Source organism: Sturnira hondurensis, unplaced genomic scaffold, assembly GCF_014824575.4.
Source record: "Sturnira hondurensis isolate 20B ecotype Veracruz unplaced genomic scaffold, ASM1482457v3 Scaffold0009935, whole genome shotgun sequence".
NCBI lineage: Eukaryota > Metazoa > Chordata > Mammalia > Chiroptera > Phyllostomidae > Sturnira > Sturnira hondurensis.
Genome location: NW_028082566.1, coordinates 1,083,744 through 1,109,143, shown reverse-complemented (window position 1 = coordinate 1,109,143; position 25,400 = coordinate 1,083,744). Strand labels below are relative to the sequence as shown.

Genomic DNA, 25,400 nt, shown 5'->3' with positions numbered 1-25,400 from the left:
TTTTGAATGTACTATAGAATCTCTATCTGTTCTCAGATGAAACTAACCTGCAGTTTTATTTTATTATGAGATCTCTATCAGGTGTTATCAGTATTATGCCTGCTGTACTGCTCTGTTTTTGTGACACTCATGCTCATTAATGCTTTCAATATGTCAGGCATTGTTCTAAGAATTATGTTTGTGTTTGTATTAATCTGTATAATTCTCACAGCAACTTTTCTCACCTGATGTTTACTGCTTTTCAATTTAACTTTGTCTAGCAATAATACTAATCCACTGATAATTTTTTGTTTATGTTTGCCTAATACTTTGTTTTGACTACTGATTTACTTCCAACCTCCTTAATGGTTTTGTTATAGATGTATTTCTAACAAAGTGTATAGATGGGTTTAATATATCATTTGATTGAAGTCTTTAATAGTTGAGCTTATGTCATGGGCATTTATTGTTTTAACAAGCACATTTGATCCTGTTTTTTTATGTTTTCTGGGTTTTTTCCCCACTCATGTTCATTCTTTTTGTTTTCCATCTTTTGCTGCATAGATATGTCACATATTAAACAAATGTTTAAGTGCCTACCACATGTAAAGCACCATGCTTAGTGTTGGGAATACAACAGTAAACTTGAAAGCTGGCTACAAAACGTAGTTTTCTCCTTTCCCACCCTGCTCCAGTGCCATGAGCAATGCTAATAGGAGTGGGAGTAGATATCAAGAAAATTTTCTCATGAGTTTCGATATGCTCAGATTTAAATACGACAATGGAGTTGCTGAATGAAAAAGTGGGGGATTATCTCAGGCAGAAAGTACTGAGTGTACAAAGGCAGAAGAACTTGGTACATTATAGAAACTCAAAGTTGTAAAGCTGGAGAATACTGAGTGAGGGGAAAGATCAAGAGATAGGCAGGCCAGATCAGGTCTACAAAGAGCCCAAGTTAAAGCACCTACTGTTTCTAGGTGCGACAGATACCCTAAATACTCTTCAAAAGAGATGTGACTTCTATTACATTTTCATTTTTTAAATATTGTGTAGAGAATGAACTGGTGTGTGACACACAGAGAGTTGGAAAGACCAAGTGGTACACTATTAAAGTAACCCATACAAGAGGTGATGGTGGCTTGGAGTACTTGGCAAATGGTGAAGATGGATGGAAATGAATGAATCCAAAGATATTCTCTTTTAAAGATTTCATTCATTTACTTTTAGACACAGGGGAATGGAGGGAGAAAGAGAGAGAGAAACATCAATGTGTGGTTGCTTCTCACATGCCCCCCTGCTGGAGAACTGGCCTGCAATCAACGCATATGACCTGACTGGGAATTGAACCAGCAACCCTTTGGTTCACAGGCCGACAATCCACTGAGCCAAACTAGCCAGAGCTGAGTCTAAAGATTTTAATCAAGGTAATACTATGACTCTTCTACCTCTCCTTCCAAAATTACTTTCACGTATAATATAATTTGGTTGTTCTCATAATAAAGACACCACTATTCCTTGACATAAACTCATTCATTCAGTAAATATTTATTTAATGTCTATTACTGCCTGGTAACATGTTAAGCATGGGAATACAGCAAAGAAGGAAAAAATCTCTAGCCACAGAAAGCTTATATTTTGTGAAATAAAATAAAACTAAGCCATTCTTATGTTTTCAATTATGTCCTACCATAATATTCTAAATCAATTAAAACATGTTTTGGTGTAACACAGTCATTCATTTAGTCATCAGACACTTACTAAAAACAATCTATGTACCATCTGATTCTATGAGTGTACAGAAAAATCACCTCATGAAGCATACATGCATTCTAGAAAAGACAGGCAATCACACATACAGTCACAGAAGACAAAGCAAGGTCTGGGAAGGGAGATTTACAGGGAATGTCACAGCTATTTTTCTACAGGGAAATTAGGGAAACACCTCTGAGGAGGTTACACTTTAAAGAGAGTTGTGAATGAAGTGAAGAGTAACGAGATGTAAACCATTCCATGAAAGGTGAGACCAACTGCAAAGTCCCTGAGGCAAAAGGCTGGCATGTTTAAGAAACACTAAGGTGACCAAAATGTATGAACTGCAATGAGTGAAGGAGAAAGTTCTAAAATTACTTTTACTAGGCCAGATGATGTAAGGCCTTTCTTTCATACAATGGAAAGAACTTGGGATTCTGTTATTCTAAGTAGAAAGAGAAACTAAACAGAGTGGGAAAGTTCTGAGCAAGAGAATCACGAGATCTAACCGAAGTTCAAATAAAAATTCCCTGGCTCTCCTATCAGAACAGTCAAACTCCAGAACACTGCCAACACCACATGCTGGTGCATATGTGGAGCATCTCAGGTTCTTATTATTTGCAGGCAGGGACACAAAATGGTCAATGGCTGAATGAACTGTAGTACATTTAGACAACAGAATATTATTCAGCACTTAAAAAAAGAGCTATCAAGCCATCAAAAGGAATGGAGATACCTAAATGCATATTAATAAGTGAAAGAAGTCCATCTGAAAATGCTACATTCTGTATGAAAACAACTATATTACATTCTGAAAAAGGCAAAACTACAGAGGCAATAAAAAGATCAGTGGTGCCAAGGGCTGGGAGGAGAGAGGGATGCAAAGGCACAGCACTGAAGATTTTTAGGTCAGTAAAACTATTTTTTATGATACTGTAGTTGAGGATACATGCCTTTACATATTTGTCCAAACCCACCGAATCTATATCACCAACAGTGAACCCTAATATAAATTATGAACTTTGGGGGATAATGATGTATCAGTCCAGGTTCATCAATGATAACAAATGCACTACTCTAGTGAAGGTATTGCTATTGGGGGAGGCTATGCATGTGTGGGGACAGAAGTTATACAGGAATTTGTGGTCCACAAGACAAAGCTCTGAAACATGAAGACCTACAATTAAATTCTGGTTCTACAACTGAAGAGCTTCTGTTCCTCTAAGCCACTTAACCCTTGTGGACTCTGCTTTCTTGCTAAAATAATTGTAGTAACAGTCATTCTACAAAGGTGTGTGTGAGAATCAGATAAAGATGAGCATTGGAAAGTAAAAAAAAAAAAATTACGTGGTTGCTATTATAGACCAGATGGTAGGAGAATAGTGTGTAATCAGAGAAACCAACTAGAAACTTACTATAATAGGCAGGCAGGAGATGATGGTGGCTTTTATTAGGACAGCAACAGTAGAGGGTGGAAAAAACTGGTATAATTCTAAACATATTCTGGAGATACAGCATATAGGATTTGTATGTGAACAGGAAGTAGAGAATGAGAAAGGGAAAAGAGAGAGTGTATCATCAAAAGAGGAAGAGAAATTTGAGGACAGAAATGTTAAGTTCATTTCACAGGTGTTAAATATGAGATGCTGGGGAGAACAGAAAAGGGAGTTGCCTAAATGACTGCCTAACAATTCACACGCAAAGAAATGAGAGACGTTCATGCCAAGCTTACTGAAAACACTTACAGGACTTCCGGTCAAGATGGAGGCATGGGTAGACACACTGTGCCTCTTTGCACAACCAAAATAAGGACAACAAAAATTCAGAAACAAACAGTATTGACAGAAAACTGAACTGTGTAGAAGTCTGACAACAAAGGAGTTAAAGAAGACACATTCATTCATCCAGACTAGTAAGAGGGGCAGACTTAGGGGGGGCCAGGCAGAGAGGACTTGTGGCACATCAGCAGCTGGTGGACCCAGTGAGGTGGCAGATTATGGAGGGGTGCGGTATACAAGGCAGCTGGTGGACTGGGTGGCCCCACGTTTGCGCAGAGATAAACCAGGAGGAATAACTGGGGAGTGAGACAGATCACCCAACCCAGGGCTCCAACAAGGGGAAATAAAGCCTCAAAACACTGACTGAAAACACCTGTGGGGGTTAAGGTGCCGGGAGAGGCTCCTAGCCTCATAGGAAAGTTCGTTGGAGAGACCCACAGGGTCATAGAACGTATACAAGCCCATCCACCCAGAATCAGCACCAGGAGGGCCCAGTGTCCCTGGGGGAAGCGGCAGAAGTGACTGAAATCCGAGAGAGAGCGGAGCAAGTGCCATTGTTCCCTCTCTGACCCCACCCCCACATACAGTGTCACAACCCAGCAACTGGGTTGCCCTGCCCTGGTGAACACCTAAGGCTCCACCCCTCACTATGTAATAGGACAAAAAAAATGGCCCAAACCAAAGAATAGATCAAAGCTCCAGAAATAATACAACTAAGCAACAAAGACATAGTCAACCTATCAGATGGACAGTTCAAAGCTCTGGTGATCAGGATGCTCACAAAATTGCTTGAATTTGGTTGCAAATTAGATGAAAAAATGAAGGCTACACTGAGTGAAATGAAGGAAAATGTAAAGGGAACCAATAGGGATGGGAAGGAAACTAGGACTCAAATCAATGGAGTGGACCAGAAGGAAGAAAGAAACAACCAAACAGAAAAGAAAGAAAGAACAAGAATTCAAAAAAATGAGGAGAGGCTCAGGAACCTTCAGGACATCTTTAAACGTTCCAACATCCGTATCATAGGGGTACCAGAAGGGGAAGAGAAACAGCAACAAGTGGAAAACTTATCTGACCAAATAATGAAGGAGAACTTCCCAAATCTGGCAAAGGAAATAGACTTCCAGGAAGTCCAGGAGCTCAGAGAGTCCCAGAGAAGGAGGACCTAAGGAGGAACACACCAAGGCACATCATAATTACCTTACCCAAACTTAAAATGAAGGAGAGAATTCTAGAAACAGCAAAAGATAAGGAGACAGTTACCTACAAAGGAGTTCCCATCAGACTGTCAGCTGATTTCTCAAAAGAGACCTACAGGCAAGAAGGGGCTGGAAAGAAGTATTCCAAGTCATGAAAGACAAGGACCTACATCCAAGATTGCTCTATCCAGCAAAGCTTTCATTTAGAACAGAAGGGCAGATAAAGTGCTTCCCAGATAAGGTCAAATTCAAGTAGTTCATCATCACCAAGCCCTTATTATATGAAATGTTAAAGGGACTTATCTAAGAAAAAAAAGATAAAAAACACGTACAGTAAAATGACAGCAAACTCACAATTATTAACAACCACACCTAAAACAAAAACAGAAACAAACTCAGCAAACAACTAGAACAGGAACAGAACCACAGAAAAGGATCACATGGAGGGTTAGCAATAGGGGAGTAGGAGGAGGAGAGAGGGGGAAAAGGTACAGAGAATAAGCAGCATAGACAGTAAGTAGAAAATAGACAGTGGGAGGGCAAGAATAGTTTGGGAAAGGTAAAAGCTAAAGAACTTATAAGTATGACACATGCACATGAACTAAAGGGGGGGGCGGAATGTGGGTGGGAGAGAGTGTGCAAGGTGGAGGGGAGTGAAGGGGGAAAATGGAACAACTGTAATAGCATAATCAATAAACTATATTTTTTTAAATGTATTGTTTTTAGTCACATCTTAAACATGCATATGATGAACATCAAGATTATGTAAACTCCAATATTAGTTAAAATATTATTTTGATAGGTGGTTATAACAAGACAGACATGGTTTCAACCTCTCCTTAGTTTGCAGTTTAGTGTGAGAAACAGAAAAAACACTCAAGCAATTAAAATATTTGCATTAAGCATTATGGTAGAAGTCCAAAATTGAGGAAGAAATTTAGGTAGGGATAAAAACTTCCAGCTCAATGTCATAGTTCTCAATAAATGAGGGAGAATATACAGGAAAATATTAGAGATTTGACTCATGAATGAATATAATGAACAGATAAATTATTTTAGCTAGCACTAGACCATAAGTAAAGCACAGGTTATTGGCCTATAATACCTTACAAACTAAACTGTGACATTAGACATAAATTCAATTTAAAGTAACATCAAGTGCTGAAATCAGAGGTTTCTTACAAGTATTACCAGAACTGAAAGGAGTAAAAAATAAGTAGATACTGGAATAAGCAACCCTCTACCAAAAAAAATGTTAAGACAGCCTCCAAGCTGAAGTTTAGAGGATAAACAGAGTTGGAAGAGTGAAGAGAACATCCCATACAATAGAAACTACATAAACAAAGACTCAGAACTAGGAATTATTACAATTGCGTAGAGCACAGTGGCAAACACAAGGCCTGAGGGCCGAATCCAGCCTCCACCTTGTTTTATCTCGCCTGGCACCTTGTTTCTACCCAGTGGCAACACTGAGCTCTTTGCCCCTAGTTAAGAAGCAGTTACATTTATACAGTCCCAAAATTACATTAGGCCCTTTGAAGGCAACCACAAGACTGATGTGGTCCCTGGTGAAAATGAGTTTGACACCCTTGGCTTAGGGAAAGTAGTCAACCATTCAAGAAATATTAACTACATACCCATTTTATGACAGGCATCAAAGAGGGGAAAGACCCTTTAGAAGTCTACTGAATGGTATGGTAAGGAGACTATCAAAAGCAGTTGTAATAAGTGTTAAGACTGGGTTAAATTCAGGCAGTTATGGAAATACATAGGCAGATCCTATGAGACCTGTGAGGGCTTTCTGATGGATGTGACATCTAAACTAAGACATTAACAGGAATTATCCAAATCTAGGGTGGGGGTCAGGAAGCAGGGGCAACAGAGAATGGGGAGGAAAGGCAAACTAGCATCCAGAGATTAAGAGTGAATGTGTGCAAAGGCCGGAACCAACAGAACACACCGCCAATAAGTAGATGATAGATATGGCTGGGGCACATACATTACTGGGGCAAATGGCCAGAACCAAGGTCGGAGTGACAAACAGGAACCACACCACAAAAGGACTTCTAAGCCAAGTTAAAGAGCATAGACTTCACCTTAGGATATCCTCTTGGCAATACTAAAAGGTTCATGTCAAAGAAAAGTTTAGAGTAGTGAGGGACCAGATTACCTAAAACAAGAGTTGTAAGCCTAATTATCTAGAGACCAGATTAATGAAAATGAGGAAGGAGGACCAGGGATAAGAAAAACCCAGGCGGTAACAGGGAGTGACAAGAACTCTGGACAGCAAAAGTACCTTCTAAATGGGACAAACTGTTGCAATGAACACTGCAGTGAACAATGTGTTGTTAGATGTTCCAATTAATACAAAGAAGCTGGAAATCTGAAATTTCAGGAGAAATATGAAATTTTTTAAATGGCAATTCAATTTCTTTGAAACATGGTACAGATCAACACTGCACAGACCAAACGGAACAAGACTACGAGTCAAACCAGCAGTCATCAGTTTCCAGTCTCCACTGCAGACCCTTAAAGACTAAGAAGGCCTTCGACATGGATCTGAAGACAGCAGAGAGTTATTGGACATTTAAAGAGGAATGGCAAGTAACCACCACTTGAGAAGGCAGGGTCTGCCTTATTCAACACTGAGAAATACCTGACACTTTATTAGTTTCAGTAAATATTTAATAAATATTTATACGTGAAGCTAAAACTGAAATTTTTGAAAATCAGTGCCATGGCAATAGACAGGACAAACTGGAGGGCAGAAAATTTAAAAAAAGAAAACTAATCCAGTGCTCCTCTGTCTAAGGCCAGCCCACCTTTCTACCAGTTTCTAGTTTTGTTCACAGATGCTACCACATGCTGCCTAGTGTTCTTTCTTTGGCTATATAACTGCCTCTTAACGCAGAAACCTGGCCAACATACCAGTGACCACAATTAGCAACTATCAGCTTTCACCCGTCTAGGAGAAATGGAATGATATTTAAAAAATGATCACAGTGGATGGGACAGTGAGAATATTCTTTGCTTCGTTTCAACATCAGGCCAGGACCTGTGATGCTAATTCTATATTGTTGCTAAAACTACCATCTAAACCTCAGGGATAAGTAACACAAATGCTGCACTACCTATGCTGGGAATGCCCACCAAAAATAATGAGTATGCATGGATAGTAGGTCTGGGAAAGAAATGGAAGGGGACTGAGACTCCTGGAAGGGAAGTGGAGTAACACAGAGGTAGGATGAGAAAGACCAGAAACTCAGAACAGGTATGAAAACTAAGCAACAATTAAGACAATAAAACAGGGAACACAAGAAACCCCAGAATCTGACCATTTATATATTCAGAGTCCAAGTAATCTCACATTATAAAAGTCTGGCACTATTTGATATAAATTATGGAAGACTGTTCTGCTGTTATTGGGACACATGGGTAACATGTATTAGACCTTATACATTCATTTACTGAGAATAATCTAGAAAATGACCCTCATCTAGGAAAGGTGAAACCAACAGGCTAGCAGAATGTCAAGTCCTGTGGACGGTACCTTAGATGTGGCTTCATTGTGCAATATGAGTATCAACCAGAGGAAAAGTAGATAAAAATGCATTAACTTGAAAACCTCTAAGCAATTAATATCTTAGAGAATCGACCAAAAAAATCATCATATAAGGAACCCTTCTGGTTCAGAGCAATGACTTTAAACTGAAAAAGTGAGGTCTGTTACCCTGCTAGAGTGAGGGAAATGGTAATAATACATAAACCCACCTACAAAAGCCCATGCGGAAGGTCTGAGTTAGACAGTGTGATAAAAAGCAGGAGTCAATATTCTGATTCAAAGCTTACAGGAAGGAAACTCAACACTTAATATAAAACAATTAAGTAAACCTAAATATAAGGGAACACTACAGAAAGACTTAAGTGCTGTCAAATTTAGGACTTAATGATACAATTTCAGGTTATCAATGATCAATAGTAAAGCCAAGCACCCATGAACAGGTGAAACAATAAAACAAAAAAATACTCAAAGAACCTTTAATGAGAAGTAACAGAAGAATGATAGAGAATCAAATACTCTTTAAGATGCTCTAAGTCTGCACTGTACAATGTAGAAGCCACATGTGACTATTGGGCACTTGAAATGTGCTACTCCAGGTTGAGATGTATTCTAAGTATAAAATACACCCCAAATTTTGAAGAAATGATATGAAAAAGATTGTAAAATGTCTAAAGAACAATACTTCAGATATACTGACTTAAATACAATATTAAAAGTAATTTCACCAGTTACATTTTAATTTGGTCAAAATAAATTTTGAAATTGTACATACGTAATTTTACTTAAGCCACAAAAGGGACAGCGCTGTTATAAATTAGTTATGTTAATGTGAGGCCTAAATTAATGGACTATTCTAACATTTTAATTGAATTTAGTATTGTTTATTCCTTTAATATTAAACTCCTCTTGGTTACATCCTGAATAAAATAATTTTAATATGAAAAACAATGACAGCTTACCAAACTGTCCAGAAAGAGACTCAATCAAATTTCTGGGCAGGGGCTGAAGTTGCCAGGATTATTCCACCAAACGGTAACCATGCTCTCTTCATATCATCACAGGCAAAAGGCCTCATAGTAAGAAAGCAGCACTATTTACACATGGAACAGGATTTGGCCAATAGCTCAACTATAATCCATCTAGCATAATAATATGTTTTGTTATACCCATTCTCAGCAATTTGTAGATATTAAAATTTGCCTTTGAGGGAAAGATCCCACCTAACACTGACTAATGTGCTACCAAGGGAAACATACCTCTCTCACTTGAAAGGAAATAACAGTAACTACCTTTTATGGTACCATGACAAATTTTAAAGACACAGAATTCTGAAATAATGAACACTAATACAATCTGGAAATAGTCCATGGTCCACTGGGAAACTTCAAGAGAACGTGGTTTTAGAAAATTAAGAATTTTGCTAATAAGATGCGGAATATAAACACATTATTAAAAAAACAGTGACTCAAAGACAGAATACAGTAACTGTGAGAAAAATAATTGTACTATCCCACTATTAGAAGGCTACTACTAGATTTTTAAAAAATACATTGGAATCAGCACAATGAAAGTTGAATTTAAAGATTCTAAATTTCCTACAGATTAAAATATTTCTCAAGTCAAAGAGTTCTTTGGCAGAAAGCAATTCAAGGCTTTATACAGCGTTCTTAACCAGATTACCTTAGACTCTAGGAAGAAATGGAACCAACAGAAGACATCCCAGCTTAAGAAGAACTTTGGGTTCACAGGTGCTGATTTGAGTGAAGTGTGAAAGTGCATCAGTTATTCATTCAGATATCTAGGAGTCTCCAATACAAAGCAAAGGGCATTCTAAGTTTTAGTTTTAGAGATACAGGACTACTTGCCCATGCTTGACTCCGCCACATGCCGGGCAGCTGAGTCGCACTACTTGCCCAAAGGCTGCTTGACTGGCAGCTGATTCCCACCCCTGGCCCCCAAGGCTGATTTGAGCTGGGCCATGAGATTGACTCTGCCATTAGCCCTGTAGCTGACTGGCACCACCTGCCCTTCAGTGGGCTCTGGCCACTGTGCACTCCCAAAGAGCAAGAAGGAGATGCACTGCACGGATCTCTGCAACACTCGTGGATTAAAGGCCCCGGCCTAGTGCAGATGGACAGGGGGGCCTGGCAGTTCACCGAGGACCTAGGCTGGAAGCTGACCAACTGTGAATATTGCCACCCAGACCCAGTCCCCATCCTCATAAAACCACAGGAAGGGATAAAATGAAGCCTAGACCCCCAACCTCTTCCTGTGGCATCAAGGAAGACAAGCAGAACTTGCTCGTGGGTTTAAAGTCAGCAGTAGGCTTTTTCTTCCCCCAAGTAAGACAATAAGACCTAGAGCTGTGAAAGGTCCAAAGACAGATCCAAAGATGAAGCACAAGGCTAATCCCAGCAACTGAGAAACTGAGACAAATTTCACTTTGCTATTCGAGAGAACTGGCATTTGTTGTTTATTTGTATTATTATTTTTCATTATTTTTACTTCTTTGATTTTATTAGTATTTTTTATTTCTCTTCTTTTTGTTTAGCTTTCTTCATTTTATTTGTTTAATTGTATTGTTTGAATGGTTTTCCTTATTCTCTCTTTCATATTGTATTTTAATTTTCCTTCTTTCACTTCACTTGTATTCCAGTAATACACTACTCTTGATTATGTGCTTTCTATTCTTGTCATCCAAATCACATATTTCTTGCCATGTTATTGTTGTTCCAGTACTATTGTAAATAATTCTTGTTCCATACTACTGTAAATACTACACAGCACCCCTCCCTGATCCTAGCCCATTTCACTATATTCCTGAGGTTTATGACTGTTGTGGTTAACTCTATTCTTTTGCATACTATGCCTACTTTCTATCCTTTACTCATTATATCTCATCATCTAACCTTGCATAAGCGCTTTGCTTTCTGGATTCAGCTTACAGTCCTCCTCCCCTCTAACAAGAGTTTTACCTCTTTTTTACCTTTTAGAAAAAATGGCTAGCTGGGTGAAATATGACAGTTAACACTATACTTATCCGAAGGATCTCCTATCTCTTCTCTATTTGTTGGTATTTTAAATCCCATAGAATAGTCTCCTGATGTCTTAATCCATTTTGCCTAACCCCTGCCACTGATTACATACAAGATCCCTTTTAAAGTACCAATGGCATATTTCACAGATACAGAACAAACACTTCAAAAACTTATATGGAGCCAGAAACGACCCTGAATAGCTGCAGCAATTTTGAGAAACAAGAACAAAGTAGGAGGGATTATAATACCCAATATCAAACAGTATTACAAGGCCACCATAATCAAAACAGCCTGGTACTGGAATAAGAATAGACAGACCAATGGAACAGAATAGAGAACCCAGAAATAAACCCAAGACTCTATGGTCAATTAATATTTGACAAAAGGGAACAGAAGCATAAAATGGAGTAAAAATAGCCTCTTCAACAAATGGTGTTGGGAAAGCTGGACAGCTACATGCACAAAAATGAAACTTGGTCACCAACTTACCCCATACACAAGAATAAACTCAAGGTGGATAAAAGACTTAAAATGCAAGTCATGACACCATGAAAATCCTAGAGGAGGACATAGACAAGAACATCTCAGATATTCCACACAGCAATATTTTCACTGTGTCTGCTAGAGCAAGAGACATAAAGGTTAGAATAAACAAATGGGATCTCATCAAAATAAAAAGCTTCTGCATGGCTAAAGAAAATAGCATTAAAACGAAAAGAGAACCAACTATATGGGGAAAACATATTTGCCAATGATACCTCAGACAAGGGTTTGATCTCCAAAACATATAAAGAACTCACACGACTCCACTTTAGGAAAACAAACCACCCAATTACAAAATGGGCAAAGGGCTTGAACAGATATTTCTCCAAAGAGGAAATACAAAGGTCCAGAGACATATGAAAAGATGCTCAGCATCACTAGCCATCAGAGAGATGCAAATTAAAACCACAACAAAATACCACTTCACACCAGTGAGAAAGGCCATCATAAACAAAGCAACAAACAAGTGTTAGGGAGGATGTGGAGAAAAGGGAACCCTAATGTACTGTTGGTGGGAATACAGACTGGTGCAGCCACTGTGGAAAACAGTATGGGATTTCCTCAGAAAACTAAAAATGGAACTGCCTTTTGACCCAGCAATTCCACTGCTGGGATTATACCCTAAGAACCCTGAAACACCAACCCAAAGAACCTATGCACCCCAATGTTCATAGCAGCACAATTTACAACAGCCAAGTGCTGGAAGCAACCTAAGTGTCCATCATCAGTAAATGAATAGATCAACAAACTATGGTACATTTCCACAATGGAATACTACTCAGCAGAAAGAAAGGAGGAGCTCCTATCCTTTGTGACAGCATGGATGGAACTGGAGAGCATTATGCAAAGTGGAATAAGCCAGGCAGTGAAAGACAAATACCATATGATCTCACCTTTAAGTGGAACCTAATCAACAAAACAAGCAAGCAAGCAAAATAGAACCAGAGACACTGAAATTAAGAACAAAGTGACAGTAACCAAAGGAGAGGTGGGGTGGGGATAATGGGGGGGGGAAAGGTGAAGGGTTTTCAGGAACAACTATAAAGGACACATGGACAAAACCAAGGAGTGGTAGAATCAGAGGAGCGAGGTGGGGATGGCTGGGGTGGTGGAAAAGGCAGACAACTGTATTTGCACAACAATAAAATTAATTAATCGATCAATTAAAATAAAAAGTTTTACAGATACAATAGTGAATAAGCTACAACCTCTGACCATCACAGGTTTATTCTCTGGTAGTTTTGTAAAAGAATAAGACATAAGACTGCCATCCACATTTCATTGTCTGTTTCCCATGCCCCAAATCAAGATATTTCCCACTTCTCCTATTTGCATTTGGAAGGAAAGGAGTAAGGATGGAAAAACAGGAAAAAGAAATTTGCACTTAACATCCTGAATTGAAATTACTTATCACCTTCCCTGTAATACTGTAAACTCCTTAAAGACAAAGGGTGAAACCTATTCACCTCCCTATCCTTTAGTATCTGGCACTCATCTGCGGTTTACTAGGTCAGAACTAGATTAAATTATAGCAATTGTGGTAAGGCTACTGCTTTTTCCTACTATATATACACCAGTATCAAAATAAATAAAGCTTAAAACAATGAAAGTGTTTCGTTTAAAAAATTTTTATTGATGAGTGAGTGAGAGACATTAACTTGCTGTTCCATTCATCTAGGCATTCACTGGTTGATTCTCATATGTGCCCAAACAGCAGATGGAACCAGCAACCCTGACTTATGGGGATGATACTCTAACCATCTGAGCCACCTAGCCATGGCTGTCCAGTGTTTCTTTTTGCAAAAATAATCATATATACACATTAAATGTGGGTGTTTAAAAGTAATATACAAGCACACATTCTTTAAGGAAAAACGGGCAGTTCCATAAAGCTAATTTCCTTCCACCACTATCAGTAGATCTCCCTCACCTCCCACCCCAACCAGAGGTAACCACTACCATGAGTTTCATGCAAATGAGATCATATCATTCTGCAACCAACTTTTCCTTGCACTTATGAGGTCTCTCCATATTTAAAAGACATGGCACAGTGAACTCTGGAGCAACTGAAGTTCAAATTCTACCTTTGAATCCCAGCTCTGCTATTTTACTACCTATGAGAGTAGGTAGATTTTTTACCTCTCTATGCTTCAGTATGCCCATATGTAAAATGGAGACAACGACAGTGAATATTTCTGAGTTCCTAGGAGGAATAAAATAGTTCACGTTTATAAAATGCTTAGAACAATCCCTGAGCATAGAGAGTACAATTTGTTTCTTTAAAAAAAAAAAAAGCCACCAATGGTAATAACCTGAACAGAGATCTAGGTAATTCTCTGTCACAGAACTATTTTATATCATATTTATCCCTGCCTCTTATTGATAAATGTTTAGATTTTTTGAAGCAAGTATCTGTACAAATCTTGATGGGCAAATGTGCAAGTTTCTCTAGCCTAATGCCTTGAATAGTAATTGTTAGATACTACAGGTAGGTACATTTTCAACAACATAATACTTAGACAACCCTAAGCTTTGCAATCTAATGAGTGAAAATTGATGGCTCCTAAATTTTTAACTGCATTTCCCAGCAAATGAGACTAACCATCTTCTCAGTTCATTAACCATTCCAATTTCCAGTTTCCTCTGCTGTGAATTTCCTTAATATCCTTTTTGTCATTTTTAATTATTTGTATTTATATCATCTGTCTCATCCTTTTAATCTTTATACATATGGACACAAAACCACTGGATATTACAGACACTGCACATACCTCCCAGCTTTGCCACTTATCTTTTAGTTTGGTTTATGATATTTTTTAATTAACCCTAGGTTTTTCTTTTTGAGGTACTCAAAGCCTTTCTCCTTCACGGTTCAGTCTTCTTTTCTTCTTAAACAGGTCTTACACATATTCTTCTATATTTTCTTCTTTTTAAAAAAGTATTTTATGTTCAGTGTGTTTAATTCAAGTAGAATTTATTTCTGCATATGGTTTGAGATCTAGTTCCTTTCCCCATTTAGAAAACCAATTCACCAGTTCACACTCTTTCCCTCCTCAGAGGAGATCCCATCTCTAGCACTTACTAATTTCAAATACAAGTGCATCCATTTCTAAACTCCCTGTTATATTAATGTCTTTTCCTATATTAAGACTATACTACTTTAAATACCATATGTAACTTTTTATTGAAGTTTAACTTACATAAAGTATACAAATATGTATAGAGCTTGATTTTTAAATGTCTAATACCCCTCTGTGATCCAAACCAATATATTAACGTTTCTCCTGCTCCAGAATGGTCCCTCATATCCCAGCGCCACGATTCAGAGATAACTATTATTCCTGACTCTATCACCACAGATTGGTTCCATCTTCTTCTGAGTGGCCTACAAAGGAAATAATTCAATTTGTAATCTTCTGTGTCTCACTTCTTTTGCTCAACATTAAGTCTGGGAGATTCATCCCATGTTATATGTAGCAATTTATTCTTTTTCATGGCTATGTGGGACTTCATTCTAAAAAATTAGCCTGGATCTCCATCAGCACAAGTCCCTCCTTATTTTTTTCTTCTTTTAGAAGTGTCTCAGTTATTCTTGTACCTTTGCTTTTACATATTGAGGTCATGTTCCATTCAAAAAAATCTATAGGGATTTTTGTCTAAAACTACATATAAATCAGAGAGACAATTTTTAGGTCACATTTGTACTTCTCAGCCATAAATACAGTATATCTTGCTCTTTATTCATGTCTAACTATGTTCTTCAATAAAACTTTGGGTACATTACAGAATTTGCCATAAAGGAGATATTTTTTATTTTCTAACTGGCTATTTCCAAATGGAATGATCTTATATCCAGTTCCATTTAATTCTCATATTAACACTGCTGACTTTTTAAAAAAATTTTCTAGAGATTAGTTCATCTCCTTTTTTTCCATCCAATCCTTTTGGATTTTCTTTTTCTTTTTTCTTATCTTACTAGTAGAAGTATATTTGTCTTATACTTGACTTTCATTGGAATACTTCTAAGATTTCACCATTAAAGCATTATGCTTGCTATCTGAAAGACAGGGGTTGAGAACAACCTTTATTGGAAGAAAAAAGTTCAATTCCCTTCACAGTTTAAGGCACAGATGGCAAAGACAAGACCCATGGGCCAACACTGTTTTATCGCGCCAGGCACCGTGTTTCTACCTGGTGAGAGTACCGAGCTCCTTGCCCCTACTGAAGTAGTAGTTACATTTATGGAGTGCTAAAATTACATTCAGCCCTTTGAAGACTATTGGCAAGGCTGATGTGATCCCCAGTGAAAATGAGTTTAACACCCCTGTTTTTTTTTTAAACAACCCTTGGTTTAAGGGTTGTTTTAAAGAAAGATCAATAGGCATTGACATTTTTAAAAGATTTATTTACTTATTTATTTACTTCCAGAGAAATGGGAAGGGAGGAAGAACGAGAGGGAAAGAAACACCAATGTGTGGTTGCCTCTCACACACCCCCAACTGAGGAGCTGGCCTGCAACCCAGGCATGAGTCCAGACTGGGAATCAAACCAGCAACCCCTTGGTTTCCAACCTGTGCTCAGTCCACTGAGCCACACCAGCCAGGGCAGGCACTGACATTTTAAAACATTTCATTTTTTACTGTTTTTTCCCCCATTACCATTTATACCCCTTATACTCTCTTCAACTTCCCATCCATCCCCCTCCCCCCTCCCCATAATCACCACACTGTTGCCGGTATCCATGACTTTTATCACATACTCTCACTGAATCTTTCAAGATTTTTTCCCTGTTATAAATTACATTGATATATTTTTCAAATATTGAACTGTCCTTATATTCTTAATTAAAAATTTTATGTCTCTGTTCATAAATGAAATTGAATGTAGTATGTTTCCCCTTGCATATTTTTTCCAATTTAGGTTTCAAGGCTAAACTTGTCTGATAAATGAGCAAGGTAGCTTTCCCTTTTTTTCCCTATTATCCTGGTAAGGTTGTATAGAATCGAGATTATCTGTTCTGCAAAAGTATGTCTGAAATTATGATTATAAATATCACAATTAAAACTATTCCTGTGGGCCCTGGCTAGGTAGGTCAGTTGGTTAGGGAATCGTCCCCATACACCAAGTTTGCAGGTTTGATGCCCAGTCAGGACACACATAAGAATAACTAAAGAATACATAAATAAGTAGAACAACAAACCAACGATTCACTTTCTCTCTCTCTCTCTAAAAATCAATCAGTAAATGTTTTAAAAAAACTATTCCTGGCCCTGGCTGGTGTAGCTCAGTGGATTGAGCACAGGCCTGTGAACCAGAGGATCATGGTTCGATTCCCAGTCAGGGCACATGCCTGGGTTGCAGGCTGGTTCCCTGCAGGCCAACTCCCAGCAGGGGATGCACAAAAGGCAACCATACATTGATGTTTCTCTCCCTCTCTCCTTCCCATTTAAAGATAAATAAATAAATAAATCTTTAAAAAAAAGAACCATCGTCATTCATATAAAAAAAAACACTATTCCTTCTAATACAAATTCGTAGTTACAAAATAATCATGGGGAACTGGAGAGCATTATGCTGAGTGAAAACAAGCCAGGCAGTGACAGACAGTACCATATGATCTCACCTTTAACTGGAACATAATCAACAAAAGAAAAAAGCAAACAAAATATAACCAGATACACTGAAATTAAGAACAATCTGACAACAGCCAGAAGGGAGGGGAGAGGGGACTGTGGGGAAAAGGGTTTTCAGGAACTACTATGGAGGACACATGAACAAAACCAAGGGAGAAGGTGGGAGCAAGGGAGGGAGGTGGGTTTGGCTGGGGTCGGAGGAGAGTGGTGGGGCAAAAATGCAGACAACTGTAATTGAACAACAATAAAGTAAAAAAATAGTAATAATCATGGGAATGTAAAGTACTGCATGGGGAATACAGTTGATAACACTGTAATAACTATGTACAGTATCAGCGGGATAATAGATTTATTGGGGTGATCACTGCGGAAGTTATACAAATGTCTAATCACTGTGTTGTACACCTGAAAGTAATATAATATTGTACGTCAACAGTAATTTATAAGTAAAAAATTATTTAAAGTAAAAAAAAACAAACCCTATTCCTTCCAAAACCACTTCACACCATTGGGGATGGCTGTAATCAGACACATAGTAAAAGTCTTGGTGAAAATGTGGAAAAACTGGGGCACTCATACATGGCTGGTGGAAAAGTAATCTGGTAGTTGCTCATAAAGTTAAACACAGTTACCATATGACCTAGCAATTCCACTTCTAAGCACATACCCAAGAAAAATGAAAACATAAGCCCCCACAAAAATTTGTCCACAATGTTGATACAGGGATTATTCATTGAGGGAAACAATCCAAATATTCACTAACTGATGCATGAATAAACCAATGGCCATAAAAAAAAAATGAAGTGTATTGATGATATATGCTGCAACAAGGTTGAACCTTAAAAATATTACACTAAGTGAAAGAAATGAATCACAAAAAGCCACATATTAAATGATTCCATTTATATGAAATGTCTAGAAGGGGCAAATCTACAGAAGCAGAGTGCATTAGTGGTGGCTGACACTGGTACATGGAGAACTGGGATTGAATGTTAACACACACAGAGTTTCGTTTTGGAATGATGAGACTGTTCTAAAATTCACTGTGGTAATGGTTTGATGAGACTGTTCTAAAATTCACTGTGGTAATGGTTGCACAACTCTGTAAAAGTGCTAGAAACTACTGAATTGTATACTTTAAGTGGGGTAAATTGTATGGGTTTGTGAATTACAGCTTAACATAGTACCTATTTTTAAAAACTCCTCTTGGGGAAATTTACTACAGCTTTAATTTCTCAAATGGTTTTTAGTTTCTTTGGGTTTTCTTTTTCTTGTACAGTCAATTTTGGAATGACTTTTTTCTCTAGAAAGCAGACCATTTCATTTGGTTTAAAAAATATATATACACATGAATTACAAGTGATTTTTTGTGATCTTTAAAATTATAATTGTAATTATATATTTTTTATACATGATTGCCTTATAACTATATTCTATTTTTAAATCTCATTATTTGTCATCTGTTTCTTGATGAGTATTTTCAGAACTTAATCAACTGAAAAGAGCCAGTTTTGATATGAATAAACATCGCTATTTTTTTATGTTGATTATTTCCTAACACCAAATTCTATATTTATTTTTATTTCCTCTCTTCCTTCTTTCTTCATTTTACTTTCTTCTTTTTTTAGTGGAATATCTGGCTCACTTATTTTCCTTCAACTGAATACATGCATTTAAGGTTATAAATTTACCCCTAAGCACTACTTTTCTTGTATTTCTCAAGTTTTGATACAATGTTTTGTTGTAATTAAGCTCTAATAATTTCATAACTTCCACTTTTTTAATTCTTAAAATATTCTTGGTCTTTTTTTCTTCAATACTATTTCTCTACCATTCTCTGCATGCTCTCCTCTGGAACTCCAACAAGACACTCATTCAGAGCTTTTCAATCTAGTCTCTAAGGCTCCTGAGCCCTTCTTTACCTCTTTACTTCCCTGTGCTGTGTCCCGAGTCACTAGTTTTATCTCAAAAAAGATAGTTTTTATCTCGATAAGAAGTTCAACAACTTCTTTCTTTAGTTGTGTCTAGTCTTCTATTATTTCCATTTATTGAGTTAAAACTTGCTTGTTTTTCATTTTCTAGATTTCAATTGGATACTTTATACAGTATCTATATATTTATTGTTTCTTAATTGTTTTTGTTTAGTTATAATGCAGTATGCTCTTAATAAAAAAGAGGATATATATGTATCTTCAGCTACTATACTTTTAGGTAAAATGTTCTTTGAAAAGCTGTCCATTATAAAGCTCTTATTTAACGCAAAAAAAACAAAAACCTCTCCATTAAAGTTCTCTTGACTGCTATTCTATCTACCAAATGCTATTTCACTATGCCTGCCTACATCAAGGAAACATGAAAATAAGTCTATTATTCCCATTTTAGAATTAGAAAAGCTAAAGCACAGTGAAGTTCTTTTTAAAATACCTGGCTCCCCACTTTTTTGGGGGGGAAATATCAAAGCCACAGAAAAGTTAAGAGAATATGTCTGTCGCCCAGGTTCAAAATTAACATTTGCAACATTTGCTTTATCTCTCATCTCTCTTTACACATACCTACACACACCACACCCAAATACCCACATTTTTCTTTTCTGAGCCCATTCCTGAACCTATTACAATACTTCAATTCTAAATACTTCAATATGTACCTCTATCAAATAAGGGCAATTTCAATATTACCATCACACTATTACCAAACCAAAGAAACCATGAGACTGAATAGTCTCTTACAAGGATGTGCAAAAGACTCAAAAGAAGCAGTGAAGTCATCTGACTAAATGTTCTTTACCTTTGCCTATTTACTGGACCTGAATTGATTTAGAAGTGACAATGTGTCTAAGAGCATTTCCTTCCTCAACGACCTTGAAAAAGAACTTACTTTACTGCTTCATCAACTGGTATACTTAAAAACAAGCTTTCCTGAAAGTTAAGCAATAACCTTCTCAAAAGGTTGATAGTCAAATCTCAAAATTCCATATACTGAATTTCCAGTTTGTCTAACACTACACAAAGCCTTAAAGTACAGCCAACCTAATTAACTCTCTTAATACTATACACTCCTTTGTAATGTTCCATATAAGTTCATATTGCACTGAACAATTATAATTTCACTTTTAAATGAAAAAAGTTCTTAAAACATACAGTATAAAAACAACATTGATAAGTCAAATAAATATCTTTATAAATGAAAAAACTGTTAAGTATATTTATTAACTTAGATAAAAACAAATTTTTCAATGGATTTAATCTCAGTGACTGACATTAGTAACTAAATAAGATAAAAAGAACAATAAAATCCTAATCTTGCTCTCAAAGACCATACAAGTCAGCTTAAGAGTTTTATTTCAAAAGAAATAGCCATATAACCTGAAGCCAATATTTAAAAGTTAAACTGTGTCATACAGATAAGGATTCTATCTATACTCACATAAATGTTTAAGACCAATCTACAAGTAAATGAGAGCTAACAAGAAGAGTGTTGACTATGTGCCTCTACGTGGTAGGCAATGTCCCAAACACATTCCATGAATTAGTTCAATCCTCAGAGCAATCCCAGAGAGGTGCTAGCCTAAAAGGATGTATCTAAGCAGTATGACTTGACCTCAACCTTAAAGTATAGAAAAAAGAATGAAAAGAAGGTCATTTCAAGAAAATGGAAAAGCACAAACTAACATATAAAGTATAAATACAGTAACTGTCCAGATAAGACCAAACAAAAGTTCCAAATCAAAGAAGCTCGGGCTAAATAGGGTGGGACTGGATTATGAAGAGCCTTAAATACTTAGCAAATGGATGAAAAATTTATAAAATAGCTAGAGAGCAGGGAACCCCTACAGGCTCTTTATGCACTAAAAGTGCCATTTGAGAAATGGTAACTTGATAACAATGCAGAGTGAGTGAAAGAAAAGCGAGAAAGGAACTCTGTCTATTTCTAACATTAACACGCCAGAGAGTGCATACTGAATCAACTGTGCCGCTCTTCATAACAATAAGCCCATCCACTACGAACAAGAAAGCAGTAAACAGAATTACCACATGCCTTGAATTATTTTACAAACACACCTTCGGTGAAGTTAAAAGGTACACTGAAAACTATGTCATTAAGATGAGATAGTCAAGTGATATAAAACTATTTTTTACTGTTCAGTACTATGCCAAAAGAATTTGGCCAAACTTGGCATAAGCATAAATTTTATTGTTAAGTGCTTACTTCAATAAAAGCAATGTCACAAATAAATGAATAACAAAAAACACAAAGAAATGAATTAACAAAATATCAACAAAGAACTTCCTTAAATTGCTTTAGAACTATTTATAGTATTTACCATAAGGTAATAAACATAATTTTTATGAACCTTTATGTAAATGATACACTTTGAAATCAGTGTCACATTTATTCATACACTATTTAAGAATTAGGTATTTATCATCCACACAAGAAACTCGATAATCTATATCAAACTCACACACACAAAAAAGCAATAGCAAACAAGTTCCTTTCTTCATAATTAAATGAACTCCTTCTAAAGAGAAGAAATGTGAGAAAAAAATATCTCAAGTTTGCAAAAACTAGACTACTTACCAGTAACTTGAGTTATCCTATTGGGCCTTTTCCCTCACAGATCCACCTCTTCCCTTCTCTCCAGCATGAGAGTCTTCCTGATGGGCATCCACGGGCACTGAGGGGGCATGCAGTACAGATGTATATGTAAGAAAGTTGAGGGGAGGGGATTTGGGAGATGCTAGAGACATGCTTCAGTGCACTTGCTTACCTTCCTGAAATTGGAAATTTCAACGGTCCCTTGGTCCTCAAGGCATTCACAATAACTTCAGAGAATGTGGATCTGTGGAGATTACCCAATAGGAGAACTCCAGTTACTGGTAAGTGATCCAGCTTTTTCTTCTCTATCAGAATAAGAAGATTGTATAATTTTATTTGAGGTTATTAATACATACAGAACTATAGAAAAGAGGGTTGTAAATTCACCAGACAACTACATATGCATGCCCCAAAGTAAATACAAAAACTATCTGCTTAGTACAATGTCAACAAAAACTTCTGGCATTATTAGAAACACAAGCAAAAGAAAATGATTTGAATGGTTTCATTTTTAAATTTCCACTATAATGGCAGCTGTACTTTAACATACACATGTATCAGCTATCAAACTACGCCATTTCACTTAAACACCATCACCACTGAAATAATGTTTTCAGTATTAGTAAAAATGATCCTATTAATTAGGTGATCAAAATCTGTCCTTTCCTAACTAGCCAGTGTCATTAACATTCACCGAATTTTGGTGAAGGCCACAACAGTGGATAAACTATATACAAGACTTCAAATAAAATGCATCAATACAACTCCCATCCATCACTCGATAGGTCTTTAAAAGGACAATTTGCCATCTATAACAAATCGATCACAGACATGTATAAAAGTATGCCAGGCCATGGATAAATAACAAAGCTGATTTTAATTTAAATATTTCTACAAAGTAGCATAGCAATATTTTTTGTTAAGTTATACTTGTTAAATGATTAACTAAAAATAGACCTGTCATTTAAAAGAACCAACTGTTTCTAACAAAAGAAAACAAGGTGTCCTCAACAGAACTTTATCTTCAAGTGCCCATTAAAATCTCCTATTACTTTTAATTCAATCAGCATAGTTCAATTTTTAGTTCAATTCAACATATTAATCAAGCGCATGTTCATCTTAATGTGCTACAGCAGTGATGACTTCAAACATTAATCCCTGTTGAAGACACAGAGGGATACGTTTCGTAATACTCTTCCCTTTTACCACTCTATTACTAAGTAGTCATCCCCTACCTCCAAAAGATTACGGTTTCATGGTTCTTCAGTCTAGGGAAACAAAGATAATGTACACCTCTTCCTTTAATCGTAAACAGGATTAAATGGTGTAGAAAAGTTAACAAAAACCAAAAATGTAATTTTAACAAAACTCTTACATTTCAATGTTGTAATGAAGTAATATTTGTATGTTGTAAAGGCATATATGTCAAGATTTTTGCTAAATTTTCCCTAATATCAACATATAAAATTTGTCCCTGGTAAATTATATACATTTTCCCATAAATCTGAATTTAAAAAAACAGCAATTAATGCATTTATTTTGATTTATTTATTTTAGAGGGAAAGAAAGAAAGGAGAAAAGAGAGGGGGAGAAAGAAACATCAATTTGTTGTTCCATTCATTTATGCGTTTATTAGTTGATTTCCATATGTGCCCTGATCAGGGGATCACACCCACAACCTTGGAGTTTCCAGAGGATGCTCTGAGCTATCTCGCCAGGGCTAATGTATTCATTTTTTTAAAGATTTTATTTATTTATCTTTAGAGGGGAAGGGAAGGAGAGAAGGAGAGAAGTATCAATATATGGTTGCCTCTCATAAGTCCCCTGCTGGGAACTGGCCTGCAACCCAGGCATGTGGCCTGACTGGGAATTGAACCGCAATCGCATGGTTTGCAGGCCCATGCTCAATCCACTGAGCTACACCAGCCAGGGCTAATGTATTCATTTTTTAAGTGAGTCATTCATTCAAATAAGGGCACTAGACAGACCTCATTTCTAACTGTAATCCAAGGATAATTAACAAAAGGGTCATCTAGTTAACTTGTATTCTCTGAAGAGTAAGCAAATATACAACACAAAAGTCTTACATGTTTGGATTGATAAAATAGGCACAAGAACAATAATCCAAATATTTTATCCTTTTGGTATAAGCTAAAATAAAATATTACTGAGAACTAAATAATGATTTCCAAATTTTATTTATAGCAAATGTAGTCTCCATTAAACTCAGGTCTTATGAATTTAAAACAGAATCAAGTGCATTTTTTTAAAACAGTAAGTGAATTAAAGTATTTTGAAAATATTTTAAGCTAACCAAAAGGGTCACTTAGAGACCAGCACTGAAAGCTATGTTTGTTGTTACCATGCTATAAGTTCAATTTAAGATAATAGATTTTATCAGAGTATCTTAGAAAAGAAGTTTGAAAAATTAGGATGATCTATTCAAAAGTATCCTGTATAAACTTTAATAAACATAACACTTCACAAAAAGGTAAATTATCTTCCTTAGTAATAATCAAGAACCAAATCAAGTATTTCACTAATGAAAATCTATTCCATTAAATTAATTTAAATTTATGTCCTGGCTGGTGTGGTTCAGTGGACTTGAGCACCGGCCTGTGAACCAGAGGGTTGCTGGTTCAATTCCCAGTCAGGGCACATGGCTGGGTTACAAGCCAGGTCCCCAGTTGGTGCACTTGAGAGGCAAACACATATTGATGTTTCTCTCTCTCCCTTTCCGCTTCTTTAAAAATAAATGAATAAAGTCTTTTTTAAAAATCAATTTGAATTTATGAAAAAACTGCTCAGAAAACAATGTGGTAGCTAGTATTTACTTTCATTACTATCCACTGGTTTGGACATTATATTTTAGCAAGAAGCACCTTAAACTGTAATTGGTTTTCATGATTCCAAGTATATTATTTTCTAATTTTTATGAAGGTTTAAATATTTAATGTAGTCCTGGTCTAGGTGGTTCAGCTGGTTGGAGCATTGTCCGTTATCCCATAACCAAAAGGTTGTGGGTTCAATTCCAGATCAGGGCACACACCTAGGTTGCAGGACTAGGCGCATATGGTCCCCGGTCTAGGCATGTGTGAAAAGCAACCAATTTTTCTCCCTCTCCCTTCCTCTCTCTAAAGGCAATGGGGAAAAAATGTCCTTGGGTGAGGATAAAATTATTCTATACATCATTACACATTACATAAAAATATATCTATATATATAATGTAAGGTATTATGGTTGTAGAAAGTTATTCAGAATAAATCCTGGACTTGGAATCCCCTAACAGTATAATAAAATTTGATATTATACATACACT

The 25,400-nt window shown here is 36.6% G+C and overlaps 1 protein-coding gene across 4 annotated transcripts in view; it reads right to left on the bottom strand.

Moving 5' to 3' along the window:
• The window catches only part of YAF2 (YY1 associated factor 2), an 84,234-nt gene that overhangs the window by 31,934 nt on the left and 26,900 nt on the right, over positions 1–25,400 (bottom strand). Inside the window, exon 3 of one of the 4 annotated variants that reach the window (XM_037058147.1) lies at positions 22,253–22,324. The exons of 2 other annotated variants lie outside the window; for them this stretch is intronic. In XM_037058147.1, coding sequence (XP_036914042.1) covers positions 22,253–22,324 — 72 coding nt within the window. Of the gene's footprint in view, positions 1–22,252; positions 22,386–25,400 lie in introns of all 4 variants that reach the window. One more of the 4 variants, XM_037058149.1, reaches the window with a different exon arrangement.